General features: G+C 53.8%; 1 protein-coding gene across 1 annotated transcript in view; it reads right to left on the bottom strand.

Annotated features, from left to right (window-relative positions):
• The window catches only part of TFDP1 (transcription factor Dp-1), a 44,674-nt gene that overhangs the window by 4,245 nt on the left and 25,803 nt on the right, over nt 1–14,626 (bottom strand). The window contains exons 4-11 of the mRNA XM_036011498.1: nt 10,777–10,883; nt 6,972–7,093; nt 5,605–5,770; nt 5,020–5,163; nt 4,443–4,511; nt 2,277–2,428; nt 1,612–1,778; nt 443–521 (exon numbers count right to left, since the gene is read on the bottom strand). Of these exons, the coding sequence (XP_035867391.1) occupies nt 443–521; nt 1,612–1,778; nt 2,277–2,428; nt 4,443–4,511; nt 5,020–5,163; nt 5,605–5,770; nt 6,972–7,093; nt 10,777–10,883 (1,006 nt within the window). The remainder of the gene's footprint in view (nt 1–442; nt 522–1,611; nt 1,779–2,276; nt 2,429–4,442; nt 4,512–5,019; nt 5,164–5,604; nt 5,771–6,971; nt 7,094–10,776; nt 10,884–14,626) is intronic.

Raw genomic sequence — 14,626 nt, 5'->3', positions numbered from 1 at the left:
TAGGGGGTGTGTGAGAGGCCACCAATCCATGTTTCTCTCCCTCTCTCCTTTCTCTAAAAGTGTATAAATAAAATGTTTTTTTTTTAAAAGAAATAGAAAAAAATGACTGAGAAATACTGTCACTTTGGCTGCCAGCAGTGGGGTTCGGGTGGGTTTCACTCCCATTTTTCACGGCACATAACTTTTAAAAAAAATAAAACCACGTGTTACTTTCAATTTTTAGGGGTGAAGAAACCAGTAAGAAAGCTTCTTTCTATGCAGGGGACAAACTCAGTGTGTGAAGTGTCCTCAGGTCAGGGAGAGGCTGACGCTGCTTCCAGGGAGGGTCCCACTATCTGAACAGCTGAGGGGCGGAGGCTGTTTGTATGAAAGCTGGGGGGCTTCCCGCTGCCATGGGACAGGAGGCCCCTGCCCGCCCACCCCAGCGCAGAACTGCAGTCACCTGGCAGAAAGCCTTGTGCCGTTAGAGGTCGAAACCGATGATGTGACGAACACACTGTTGAGTGATCCGTGAGCCATTTCTGAAAAGAGAAAGAAGATACAGCAAGTGTCACGAAGCCCAGACCACAAGACACAGAAGCATCGTGCTGAAACGGGAGGCCTGGGGCCCAGTCACCTCTGACCTGCCCTGCGTGTTCTGTGCCGGACCCCGCCAGAAGGTGGCCCTGCTCATCCAGAGCCCGGCCACGGGCCGGTCCTCTACACGAAGGCACGGAAGCCTTTCATTTACGTGCAGTCCTCGCCGACAGTGAAGCCGCGGCACTGAAACCAGTGTCGCCGTGAAGCAGAGAGCAGGGGCTGAGAGGGAGGAAAGACCAGCGCTCCCCCGTCCTGGGGGGCAGCAGTGTGCAGCAAGCACAGCATGAAAGGCAGGGGACTTCAGTGACACATTGGCTTGGGTGTCCTGGCAGGCCGGCTGCTGGAGTCCGGAGGGCAGGACAGAGCCAGCCTCGCCAGACGGTCCACGGTCCAACGCCCACTTGCTCTGGATAGCTCGGCAGCCTGGGGTCTGATCCAGAGCTATGGCTCTCGGGAAGCAAATCCGCACCGCAAAGGGGGACAGCGATGGCAGCTCTTCTCCCCACAGAGCCCCCTCCATCCGGGGCCAGGATCTTTCTCCACAAAGAAGTCACCAGAACGAGAGCCAGAGCTCACCAAGTGGAGGCTCCCACGCTCTGGCCATCAGTGACTGGCGCAGAACATCAATACTCCTGGTTACTTTGCTGCAGTGACCAATCAACTACCTCAGGAGAAATGTCCATGCCTATCAGATGCCTCAAAGAATTTCAATCTCTTCCTTTTGGGGGCCCTACCTGGCAGATGAAATCATGACTTAACACCTGTACCACAGAAGCTGCATGGGCAAACCCACAGGATGTCACTCGTGAACTCCACTGACCACATGTCCCTGTGGGCGAGGGGCCTGCCAGGTGGCCGTCCTGCCAACAGCGCCCATTCCTGTGGTCCCCAAAGCTACCTCACTCCCCGCCTGTCCTTGCTCTTGGAGCCGCACACCTGAGCCAGCCTCAGCAGCAGAGAGCCAGGTGCCCAGAGGCTGGGAAACTGTCCTCACTCTGGCCGCTGGGCCACCAGTCACTGGGGCCCACTGACCTGTCACATAGGGTTCCAGTGCTTTCGGCACCAGACTTCTTGCCATCTTCAGGTCTTCAGCAGAGCAGCTGCCGGACTCCAGGCCGTAGGCCATCCCCATGCGCTTCAGCACTTCGATGTCGTCGTGGATCTCAAACGTGTTGTCGAAATTGAACAGGTACTCAAATCTGGGGGAGAAAGTCCCCGTTAAAAAAATGCCACCTTTGAGACGGAGACAGCCCTGCTTGGTCCAGGGTTCCAGCCCCTTCCTCAGCTGCCCCCTCAGTGGGTGTCGTCACAAAGTCCATCAGCTCAGAGACAGCGCCCTGGGAGGTGCTGGTCAGCGTCTGCACTCCATGGGCACGTCCCCGGCACGTGGGCCAGTCTGCCTGTGGCTCCAGCCACCCGCCCGCCCATGGGCTGCCTGCACACTATCAGCTGGCTGGGCTGCATCGGAGCAGCCGTCCCAGTGACAACCCTCACAGTGCAATTTACTCTCCTTTTAAGAGAGATGCATAATCAGGGAAAGAAGAGCAAATTTCTAAACTAATTACGCCAAAAGACTGTATTTAATGACTATAGATACTTCTATAAGTAAGTTCACCGGCACTGACTACGGCGTTTTTCGCTGCTGACTTAAGACTCACCGCTGAGACCACGGGGCTCCTGGACAACCTGCTACCTACTTGTCGTTAGAAATGCTGCAGTCGATGACGGTCTTCTTGCTGGTGTTCACGATGATGAAAGGCAAGTGGATGACAGAGTTGGGCGGCGGGGGCCGGTTGGCCTGCTGCTCTGCCTGGCGGTTTCTCTGCACCAGATTCTTGAAGGCAATTTGCTAAAAGAGATGAGCAACCAACACAGCACTCACACCAGCTGCCGCTGAACCTAACACCTCCTCCCCAGGCATCCTCAACAACCTTCCCCGAACCCCACAAGACAGCAAGAGGGCGTGGGCCCTCCTTTACAGAGCAAACAGCTGCCCCAGTGAGCCGCCAGCAAAGAGAACACATCCTGAACACCAAAGTCCCCGGAGAACCGAAACTGCAGAGACGCAGGCACTCACACCCCTCAGACAGAAACAGCCCCGCACAGGAGGGTGGAGAGAAACGCATTGATCCTGGAGGTCACGGTCCTCCTCCCCTCCCTGGGGAGGGGTCCGAGGGTGCCCGTGCCTGTCCCATCCACGCATCACAGCCTTGGAAGGCAGATGTTCAGCTGCGGACCTGCGGCTTTCCGGGAAGGCAAAAGGGCTCCACAGGAGGGGTGCCTCCTCTGGGGACACAGGTCCTCAGCCTGAAGCCAGAGAGCCAGGGCCTTGGGCCCTGAAATGACATTTACCTTCAAGATAATTTTCTTGCCATTAATGTAAAGGCAGAAAGATTCCTGCCTCGCCAGCCAGCTTTGTGCCAGGCTGCCCAGTGCTGGGACTCAGGGGCCCAAGGCTTAGTGAGAGGCAGCAACTTGGGTTGTTTTATTTTAAGTAGGCATAATGTACTGTGAATGCAGAAAAGGAGAACAATTTCTTCTAAAGGGGGCAACTGAGCTGAAGAACTTGGCAGCTGGGAGGGGCCGCAGCCAGAAGCAACCTCCCCCTCCAGCAAGAGCTGTGGCCATTACTTGCTCTTCCGTTTCCCAAGTCCCTTCTGCCCACCTTTGCTCTGTGACCACTTGTTCCTTGCCAAAGGACCCCCTCAGCTGGACCCCTAGGGAGAGGGCCCAAGACACCTCTTCTAAGGGCAATGGAGTAATGGAGGCTAGGATAAGACACCCCCACGCTGAGCGTGCCTGGCCTGGGCGAGACCTGTGCCCTCTGCGGTGGGCCCTGCTCTGCTGGATGCTGGGGCAAATGCTGCAAGCCCCACAGTGCCCTCTTGTGGCCTTTTCTCATGCTATGAAATCTCCTAACCTCAGCAGCTAGGCTTGCCCCCCACAGACCCCCAAGGCTTCCTCCCAAGGGTCCCACTTGCTGCCACAGCTTCAACACCCCCAACCCTCTGGTTTTTGGACACTTGCCTCCAGGTTCCCAGCAGCCTCCAACCTGACCACATGGCCCATGGCCTTGCCACCCTGGGGGTCCACAAACATCTCAATAAATTGCTGTTATGCCCTCCTTCCCTTTACTGACCAGCCACCACTTTTGCTAGCAGCTGGCCCCCACGCCCCAGGCGGCAACCCCAGCTCAGAGCTGCCTCTGTCCAGGAACTGGCCACTCCCCCCCGCCCAAGATCTTCACACATGTATTTGAGTATTTGCCTCTAACCTAGAACATGCACCCCCCAGATCCCTATGGGGATGAGGCTGGTACTCAGGGGTGTCTCTGCAGGCCCCGGGGACGGCAGCACAGCTCATTGTCCACGTGCGTCTGAGAGGACAGGGAACGGGCACTCGTACACACGTTCTCTGACCACGTGTGCCAAGCGCTGGCCAGGCACGGCCAGGACCCACCTAGGGCTCACTCTGCACCTAGCCCCCAGTCTGGGGTCCGGTACTTGGAGCACACTTCATTCGTACCCCAGAGAACTTTCCCACGCTCCTTCCTAAGGGGCCGTCCCTGCTGCCCTTTAAACACTGTGACAAGCAATGCACACACATGGTCACACTCACACACGCACGCTCACACTGGTGCTCTCACACTCTGTCTCTCTGGCCACAAGGCCCACGCGCATGAGAGTTCATGCCAACAACACATGTGCAGTGAGTGTTCATGAAGTTCGCATTCAGAATCTCCAAGGAGAGACTCCATTTACCACATGGGAATAGAACGGACTGCGGGAGACTGCCGTGGAGAACAACTAAATTAGTAGAAGATGTTAAAACTACCTTGCTTCCAAATGTAAGGAATTCGTTACCTGTAGAATGAGTTCTTGAAGTTGAGACTGTTTCTGTTTTATTCTTTCAAGTCTTCTTTGTCTCTCTACCTTCAAAAATAAACCATGAATTCCAGAAGTCAATGCAACTGATTTAACATAGCAAAGTTCAAAACCCGCATCAACACAACGTCACCTAAGCAGGCTCTTGCAGAAAATACTTTCCCTGGATCTAACGGTGGAAGAACTTCTGCAAAAAGTTCTTCTTCAATCCCAAGTCCATGTACACTGCTGCCTTCGCTCATTTTCTGCATCTGGCTATGTGTTTTAATACAAGTGTGAGGTGGCTGCACTAGAGCTCACACCCTGGACTGCCCGACCGCCGCCCCACCCACAGCGAGGGTCTGCAGAGCCCACACAGGCCGGACAGCCCACCCACCACCGTCAAGTGGGAAGGGATGCGCCCGATCAGACTGGGACTCAGACAAGCCTGGTCCACGTGGCCCAGACCTGGCACAGACGCACAAGACCCCGAGCAGGTCCCAGCGCTGCCAACAGAAATGGCCGCTCTGGGGCAAGTCTGCATGGACACACGGAACACGAAAGGTTAGCAGTGTACCTCCAGGTTCTGACATTCCTGAGCTGAGTTGGTGGGCAGACCGATCCATTTGATCTCCTTCTTCTCCTTGGAGATGATGTTCATGGCCATCAGCACATTTAAGGCATCGTAGACTCGCCGTCTGATGTTCTTCTGGTCGTACGCCTGGGGAAGGTGAAGCGGGAGCTTTCTGCACGGTCCAGGACGGCTCTCGGGTCAGTGCGAAGCGCCAGGCCCTGACCACACTCGAGGAAGCACACCGTCAACTGCCTCGTGCGGCACAAACCCACAAACCCGCTGCGGCAACTGCGGGCTCTGCTCTGAGCACAGCTCCACCGAACCGGCTGGTGCTGACCAGCAGTCGCACCAGGCCAGGGGCGCTTCCACAGGAGCAGTTGCCCAGCCGGCAGAGCCAGAGCACGTGCACAGAAATATCTAGGGGTGGCGGGGCGCCATATGCACAAATGGATCTGGAAAAATTCCTCTGCACTGTTCTCGGAACTTCTCTGTGTGTCTGAAGTTGTTGCGAACAAAAGCAGAGTGGGCGGGGTGGCGCCGGTGCATCCAGCTGCTCCCAGCCTCCCCCCACGTGCCGCAGGCACTTACGGACTCGTTGGGTAAGATGTGGTTGTCGGCAGCGCTGAACTCTGCGACCAGCTCGTCTGCTACCTCGTTGTAGGACGTGGTTCCCTTCCGCTGCACCTTCTCACAGACCTTCATGGAGAAGTGCCTCAGGCCCTTACCGTTCTTCTCTCCTTTCCTGTTGCGTTTCCTTCAAAAACACAAAGGAAAAGTAGCAGCCTTGGCATTCTGACAGGTGGCCTGGAGTTAAGACGTACATCTACCTCAAGGGCTAACGAGCTACACGAGGGCCCCAAGACCTGGGGGCTGGAGCACAGGCGTACGGGCCGCGCCCCCCCGCAGCGCACACTCAGCACCACCGGCGGGGGCCAGCGCCGCCCTTCTGTCGGTGAAGGCCAGGCCTCACGTCTGCTGTGCCTGCACCTCTCAGGGAGAAGCAGGGCAGACAGCCCAGGGGCAGGGCCCAGCACGTATTCGGTGGGTGTTGGTACACTGTACCCTGCTTCTTAGAAAGACGTGGCCCGACACCAGGAGTTACGGAAGTTTTCCTGCAAACCTAGGACTTTCCAGGCCAAATCTGAGCGGCTGACAGACAAGGGGTGGCCGAGACCTGGGCGGTCGGGCGGCAGCGAGGGCCAAGTGCTGGAGCCCGTGGGGTGCGTGCGTCAGGTCAGGAGTGACCCCGGACACTGGAACTTTCTAAGTCACCACGTCCAGGACAGGGCTGCTCTCAGTTTCTGACGGGATGAATTTTCGGGACTGCTGACTTTTGCTTGAGAACCAATATAGACATGATGCTATAGCTTTGTTTTCGTTAGTTTTAAGGAAAGTCGCACAGCTGACCTTTATGTAAAATCATTTTCAAATCGGGCTGCTTTAGTGGAAGAAAGGATCAAAGGAACTGCGGTGGGGCCACCGGGTGGGGATGCTGCCGTGAAATGGCCCAGTTACATGTGGCTGCAGTGGGCGAAGCTGCTGTGGGATCCACCCAATTTACACGGCATATCCAAAAGCTACTTTCCAGTCCAGGCGATGGACAAGGTTACCACTGGGCTGAAAAGCCAGCTCCCTCCTCTTCTCCCGCCGAGAGCTGACCACACCTCGTAGTGCAGGGTATCCGTCATCCCAACTACAGGGGGCAGCTCTCCCGCCCTTCACGGTACAGCCGCCACCGCCCAGAACTGCAGGGGGGCAGCTCTCCAGTGTAACCATCACTCCAGAACTACAGGGAGGGGGGGACGGCTCTCCCACAGCCTGACCTCCTTTACGAGGAAAAGCATGACATGACTATGCATCTCTTACGGGCACGCGTTGGGCATTTGTCATTGACGAGCCCCTACAACCCTGTGACCGCAGAGAGCTGGGGGTTACAATTCTAGGCGTGTGCTCACCCGGCAGACCAAGGTGAGGGGTCTGAAGGCTGGTTCTGTGAGACAAAGTGCGTGTTAGGGGTGTGTGGGCTTCCTACCACGATAGTGTTGGGCGCTGCAGGTCTCTGAGGCGTACCAATTACCTACAGTCGAAAAAGACAATTCAGAACACAATCAGAAATCTCCCACATATGACGCTGCCATTTTATCATTTCTCATTATCTACAGCCACTGTTGCATTTTATTAACCACAGACATCAGAGAGGACAAGGACAATGTGAGTAACCCAGCAGCTGGCCCTTTGGACTACGGGCGGCAGGGCCACACCTGGTCTGAACGTGTCTTCCTCTCCCTTCGTCAACCTCAGGCATCTTCCCCGGGCACACGAAAGCAGCGGGGACGCCAGACGGTGCACACGAGCCCCACAGAAACGCGCGCCCCTCCCACCTCCAGGCACACGTGAGCCCCGGCGAGGCTGTGTTTAGCGGTGGAGCACGGGAATCACACGTCCCAGGCAGAAGTCTGCGGGGGGCTGAGTGTGATTCTGGCTTTCCTCCTGCCCGCTGTACTTCCCTTTTAATGAGACAGAGAAGGATAAAAACCTACCCTTCGGTGGTGCTACAATGAGGCCGATAAACAAACAGAAAGCAGCTCTCAGAACGAAAGGAACGCAGAGCGAGACTCCGGTGCCCCCATCAGCTTGACCACATGCAGGAAGCCCACCCCATGGCGGTGGCTTCAAGGGGGAAACTCAGGCACCCCAGACAGCGCAGAGCAGGGGGAGGGAGGAGATTAGCCCTGGGAACAAGGGCAAGGGCCTCAATGCCCACAGGACGGCCAGGGGCCAGCAGAACTGCTCTCGGGGAGCGGGGCAGCCACGCCCCTCGTCACTGGCTGAGCGCCCATCCCTTCGCCAAAGGAAGGGAAACCCTACTTTGCCTCTCAACAGCAAGCACTCAGATCTTTGGTCCCATCGATTAATACTCAAACATTAACACGGGGGCACAAAGACGTTGCCTTGTACAGCCAGATAAAGTCCCAGCTTCCCTGGCAAACACTGTGTGATCTCACTTACATGTGGAATCTGAAAGGGCAAATAAATAAGCCAGAAATAAAACAAAACGCCCCAAGCGCAGAGGCAGAGGGTGAGCCGAATGGGTGAAGGGGGTCACAAGGTGCCACTCCCAGCTCCGAAATGACTGAGCCACGGGGAAGAAACGTACAGCACAGAGACCATCGTTAGCAATACTGTGCTGCGTATCTGAAAGCTGCTAACAGAGTAAATCGTAAAAGTTCCCATCACACAGAAAAATTTTCTAATCATATATGGTGATGGATGTTTCTAGACTCATTCTAGTGATCACTTCACAGTGTACAAATATCGCGTCACAAGTACACTTGAAACTGATATAATGTATGTCATTTATAGCTCTATAAAAGTAAAATAAAATTTCAGTTTCTCGAAGGTCTTGCTGTGTGACTCTACCTACTCTGATTAAACTGACCCAGGAAGTTGTTCGGAAATACTGTTTCTCAGTTACCGCCCAGCACAGTGCCTGGGCGGCCCGAGGCCACCGGACGAGTTAACATCAGGCACCCAGGCGCCAGGGCCGCCCCACCCGGGGGCAGAGGGCAAACTGCAGCTTCAGGGACTTGCTGTGGCCACTGCCGGGCTATTTTAAGCTGGACACTCCCTCTGGTCCCCTTCTTAGCGGGATAAGTGTGTTACCTGCCATGGCCCTGGGACAGCTGACCCGGCACTTTGCAAAGTACCCCTAAGCCTGGGTCACCCGTCAAAGTTAATGATCCACAAACCACAGAAAGAAAAATAGCTCAACTGAATTTCATTCTTTTAATTCACATTTCCAATGGCAAGAGCTTCATCACAGCATTTTGCAAATGGTAGATCACCCTCATTCGAAAGCCATGAAATCAGATCAGTGAGTTTTCTGAAAAATGAAACAGGACAGAAAAGGGAACAAATCTCCCAGCAGGGAGGAATGCCTCGTGAAACTTCTGTTTCTGTTAAATACGTGCCTGTGTCCCCCACTTACGGGGCCGAGGGTCGTGGCGGAGAATGCACATGCCCGCTGAGGCTTGAGGTCCAGTCTGGGAAACACGGACACCTGTCACTCACGGCACTTGCCCAGCACGTTTTCCTGGACCCGGCTGGCTACGCTCTCAGGAGCAGACTCGGGGTGCCAACATGCCCCACGTGAGTGGGCAGTGAGACGACCACCCCCACGTGCTACAGCTCTGCTCAGGAGAGGGCTACCTAGCTTCAGGCCAGCACCCCAGTGGACACTCAGTCTGGGCCCAGAGACAAGTGCCCTATCTCTGGCCTCTCCCTAAGCTGCACCTCTTCCTTAGTTCAATCATTCTGCACCGAGCACAGAATGCCAGAGGGCCAGACACGCGGCACGTGCTCAGGAACTGCTCACTGTGAGGACAGCCTTCCTCGCTGACAGGACAGGGGAGCGAGGAGGGTGCCTTGCACCCGCTGGCCACCACCCACGCCCTCATGGATGAGTGGAGGCCACTGATATCTGCGGGTTTTCTCTCTTTGCTTTTTTATTTTCACTGTTTTACACGGAAATTTTGCCCTGCAAGCAACACCTCCACCTGAGCTGTGAGCTGCACATCCAGACCGCCGATCAGGCGGAGGAGGGAAGGCCTAACAGGACCCAGGTTCGATTTTCACTCACACGAAGATGAAGCCTCATCTCTCGTGTCAGAGTCAGCCAGTCCTCTGTCTTCTAATCCTTTGGTATATAAAGTTTTAAGAGATATACGCTTTAATTCACAGCGCTGGGATTTTGCAAAGAATGAACTTCTTTTACTAGGTTCACCCAAAACAGCTTGATTCAAATGAGTGATTTAACTTTCAGACTGACAAAGTGAAGGTGCACCAACAGAAAACTCTCCCCATAATTTTCCTCCCATCTAGTTATACTTGAAATAAAAATAGAACTGTTCCTATAATTAATGAAGTATTCCCAAGCCAAATTCTGCTACAATACACAGTAACTATAAAATATGAATTATAAGTTAAAACATAAAATGGAATATGTAACATATCAAAAAGATATTCACTGAAAAACGATTGTGTAACAAATATGGCTTGCATACTATTGCTCTGGGAAAAACCACAGGTATTCTGCTGAGCAAGCGTGGCCACATCCTACTGACAAGGGCTAGGTGGTGAGGAGCAATCATACACCTGCCGAGGGCAGTCACCTGGAAACAAGGCCTGGGACGTGAACAAGCTTGGGTAGGTGGAAACACCTTCCTCTCCTCACGGGGCACGTGGCCCAGGGTAGGGATGACTTTGGCCTAACCAGAGTCATGGTGGGAAGAGGTCTGCTAAACATGGGGTGGGGGGGCCACAAGGTCTGGGAGCACGGACCCACCTCTGGCCCCCTCCTGCAAACTGGTAAGGCCAAGGGCACACCTGCCATGCAGGACCCCGACAGCCTGCAGAACCCTAACCCGACATGGCCCGCACTCAAACACCACCCTCATCTCCCCGGCAGCTAACGTCACCCTGAGCGGTGTCCAAGCCAGCGTGCAGCAGCCCCCACACAACTCCATGCTGCTCTAGCAGAGCCCTCCACGCCGCACCTACGAAACCCGTCGGGGCGGAACGCAGAAGCACCAGGGCACGCTAACCACAATGCTCTTGAAATCCCTGCAGAAGGCGGCTGTCCCCACACGGCAAGCATTCAACAGGACACTGCGAAAGCAAGCCTCACACTCCAAACTGCAAGCTGGAACCTAAGGCGCACTGTCCCGAAACCACAAGCCCACCCCGCCCGGGGCCCCTTACCACTTGCTGTGCAATGTTGACATTGGACTGTCCGAACGTTTTTGGCAAGAGCTGCTTCCCAAGCGTGCTCACTGTGGAGGGGTGGACAGCCACTAAGGACACAACACCTGCGACACAAGGAAGCAAGAGGTTAGTTCCTTGCTGAACTAAGGCTCACAGTGAGTTTCAGGTCAATGAAGCTTCCACTTAGAAGGTCTTACTCGCCCCACTTTTACCATTTTAGATCTATGGGTCAATGACACACACCTCCACTAAGCTTAATTCTTAAGCGGGTGGATGGCCATGACTGCTGGCTCTCCCACACAATGAGCCCCTCTCTGGGGTCGGGGACTCAGGAGCCCCCAGGCGTTGTCACCAACCTGCCCCAAACCCGTCTGTCCCTCCACAGAATGTTCTGACGGGACCACAGGCCCTGTAGACCACTCCTAAAAGGCCACACAGCGATACCTCGGTACTGTCGTTAATGCAATGTGGCACTCGTGACGCGTGCCGAAACCAGCCAGTACCGGGCGACTTTTTCATGCAACAAGTGGTGAGGTCCTTGTGGGGCAGCGCCACAGCTCATACAATTCCCAGCAAGTGCGACGGGTCCTGAGCGAGTGCCGAGCGCGGAAACGTTTTTTTCTCATCGACACACATGACAAGCACAGGGTTTGACCAGTCCTGAAACCGATGATCGCCGAGGTATGGATGTAATTCTGTGACGATCACAGAACGGAACACCCTCAGGCGAGAACTATGCTGACTTCCGGGCCACTGCCTCACGAGAAAAGGAGAAACCCGCCTGGTTCTGCCTCTCTAAACCCTCCGGGTTTCCCCAGAGCAGACTGGCCACGGGCGACCCGGGAGCCAGGCCCGTCCTCTTGGGGTTTGGAGGTGGTGGTTCCTCGGCCAGGGCCTCCAGCGGGGCTAATGCCAGGCTGCCGTCTTCCTTCACTTCCACTCAGGTCAGCGTCACGGTGACCTCCAAACAACCAGTGACGCATCGCCACCTCCCACTGAGCCTGGTCTGCGTTTTCATTCCTTTACACCCATGCACTTGAAAGAACTTTACAGAGCAGACTTCTTCAAAATTCAACAGCCAATGAGTTTTGCTGCTATATACAAACACCATAATTTCTCTTTGGTAACCTAAATTGACCGAGACAGATATTCATCCTTCAAGTGGCTAAAAGTGAGTATTTAAGCAACGATAACAGAAATTTAAATTATTTTCTGTAAAAAAGTTTATCTGCTTTAATTATTTACTTTCCTCTGAAAAACAGAGGTCAACAGGGTGAGGCAAAAGTGGGTTTACAGTTTTAAGTATTGAAACAGAGTTTATTCTTGTATTATTATTATTTATTAATTATTGTATTATTTTCCATATGAACAACTGTAACCCTACTTTTGCACCACCCTGTGTATCTTAACAAAAGCAAATACTTTGAAAGTTGTTTTAGATATGTTAAAGTTATTTCAAAAGACAAAAATAAAGTTATTCTATTTTACACTGAGATTTAAAATACAATGAACTATATTACTTTCCAGATTCAAATATACATTAGTATAATAAGTTTCCAGCGATACTGAATTGATTTATTAAAAAAGGTAACTTTTTTAAAATTTGCAAGCGATCCTCTGATTTTCAATGAGGTGGAAGAAAGAAAACACCTTCTTTGAGTCAGCGCTCACGGCCTCGGCCAACATCAGCAGGCCGGGCAGTTCCTATGACACCCCATCTCACAGCCTCCTCTGTGCATCCGGTCTGTGGGGGCCAACACACCCAGAGACAGGACCAGGCGGGCACTTCCCACAGCCAGGCCTGCAGGTCCGGCCACAACACCTGCCCATTCCACAGGAAAACACACGCCACCCCGACCACGACTACTGTCTTTCTATAAAAACCACGCTCAGAGCCCCGATCGGGGGCTCCCCACGTCACACCCCAGCTGGGGAAAGGAGGGGCTCTCTGGGGGTTCCGGGCGATGGCGGAGCTGGGAGGCAGAAGTGGACCGGGGCCCGGGGGCCCTTTCTTCCCTCAGCTCTCGGACACTGTCTGTCGTTCCCACCGGGGTCCCGCCTTTGCGTTATTCTTGAGAGAAACTCTTCGAATGTAAAGAACTGTACTCCAGAACACCTAGAACTACCCACCATGGTCATTTCACCGTATTTGTAGAGAGCCGCAAGCAGCAGAGCTCACCTTACGGCCCGGCCCGGCCCCGCCTGCAACGGTCACTGCCTGCCGGACGCAGCCGGCCCGTGTTCCTACCGCCCACACGAGAGTCCACCAGCCGTGTCAGCGCTGTCGCCGTCAGCATGGGTCATTACAGTTTAGATAGTGATTCACGCATTGACCGAATTCTGCAACGTTGTTTACACTGGGTTTGAGACTTAGCCATAGAGAAATCCACTTGATTTTCTTCAATGCGGTAGGCTATTCCAGTATAACGTTAGAACAGAGATGTTACACGAAAACTCTCTCAGCACGTTACTACTAAAACGCTGCAGCCGTGCTGGGGGCCGCCTGCCGCTGAGCATGGGGTCCTCCCCGGCATTCTCTCTCCTGCAGAGGTGCCAGGGGGGTCTGGGCGCCAGGTGACCCTCTGCCACGGGATTCCCTGCAGTACCTCCACACGGCTGTTCTGCGTGCACGCACGCCCCCCACAAATACGTGCACACAGACACACCCACCACACGCACACACACCCAAGCTGCTGACTCAGTAAAACTTGGCAGTTTTTGTCGATCTCAAGAATGAAATGGTATTTCATTTTTTTGTTTAACCTAGCCATAGAAATTAGAATACTTCGCCCATTTTTCTGATACAGACTGCCACATGCAACCCATGCATTGGGGGAGGGAGACTAACATTCCAGTTACTAGATGGGTTAAATTATAACACAGCCCAGGAAACTAGTCACCAGAAATACGATGGTTTCAACTGTAAAATGCACCACGCAACCTTTTTAAAAAGAACTCTGCAACAAAGTATTTTCAAACATAACGTTATAAAATGGAGAATTCCTTTCTTGGCAAGAAAATGAGGTAAGAATATATATGGTCTGAATTGCTATAAGTACTAAAAAAAGGAATTCTAAAAACATTATATGAGCATATTTTTATAATTAGTAATCACATTCTATTTATATATCGGTTTTAAGATATCTTAAATTATGAGAGCATAAGTTTAGTGTTTTCTTGAAAATAATTTTAACCAATTTAGAGTCTTCAGAACCTAATGTTTTAAGAGTTACCATTTTGCCCACTGAGCCGCAAACATTTCCCTTGTTAACAGGGCCCAAAGGGTCACTAGAAGGTGGCTGCCTGCACACTGCGCCTTGCTGGTTCTGGCACGAGTGAGAGCCGGTGCCACCCACAGGGGGCGCCAGAGCAACCAGAGGGGCATTCTTCCCAGTCCTCAGGCACGGAGAAGGAGCTTCCTCCCTGGGCCACCCCAGCAGCCACACCAGACCCAAGCACACATGCTGCTCATCAGCCAGCCATGCACTGGGAGCAGTGGGCTCTGCGGGGAGCTCCTCCGTGGGTCCAGGCTGAGGTGTGCCATGGCCCCAGGCTGCCCTCCGGCAGTGTGAGTGGGGGCAGCCCAGGCGACCTCCACACCACTGCTCTGCATAGCAGGCCACCTGCTCCTTGGTCAGCATTTCATCGAAGAACAGTCATCCCCTCATGCCCGGGAGCAAGGTTCCCAGGACAGGAGGTCACTGCCACGCTGCAAACGATCTTTGGGTTAAAACAGAGGACGGGAGGTGAGAACAAGCTGATGCCTCTCCTCCACATCTCCCAGGAGGACAGCCATCGCAGGCGGCTAACCCAACGACCTGCCACTCCCTCCCACAGCTGGGCTCCC

This window comes from Phyllostomus discolor, chromosome 11 (genome assembly GCF_004126475.2).
Source record: "Phyllostomus discolor isolate MPI-MPIP mPhyDis1 chromosome 11, mPhyDis1.pri.v3, whole genome shotgun sequence".
Lineage (NCBI taxonomy): Eukaryota > Metazoa > Chordata > Mammalia > Chiroptera > Phyllostomidae > Phyllostomus > Phyllostomus discolor.
The sequence above is the reverse complement of the archived record's forward strand: the minus strand, read 5'-3'. Positions and strand labels throughout refer to the sequence as shown.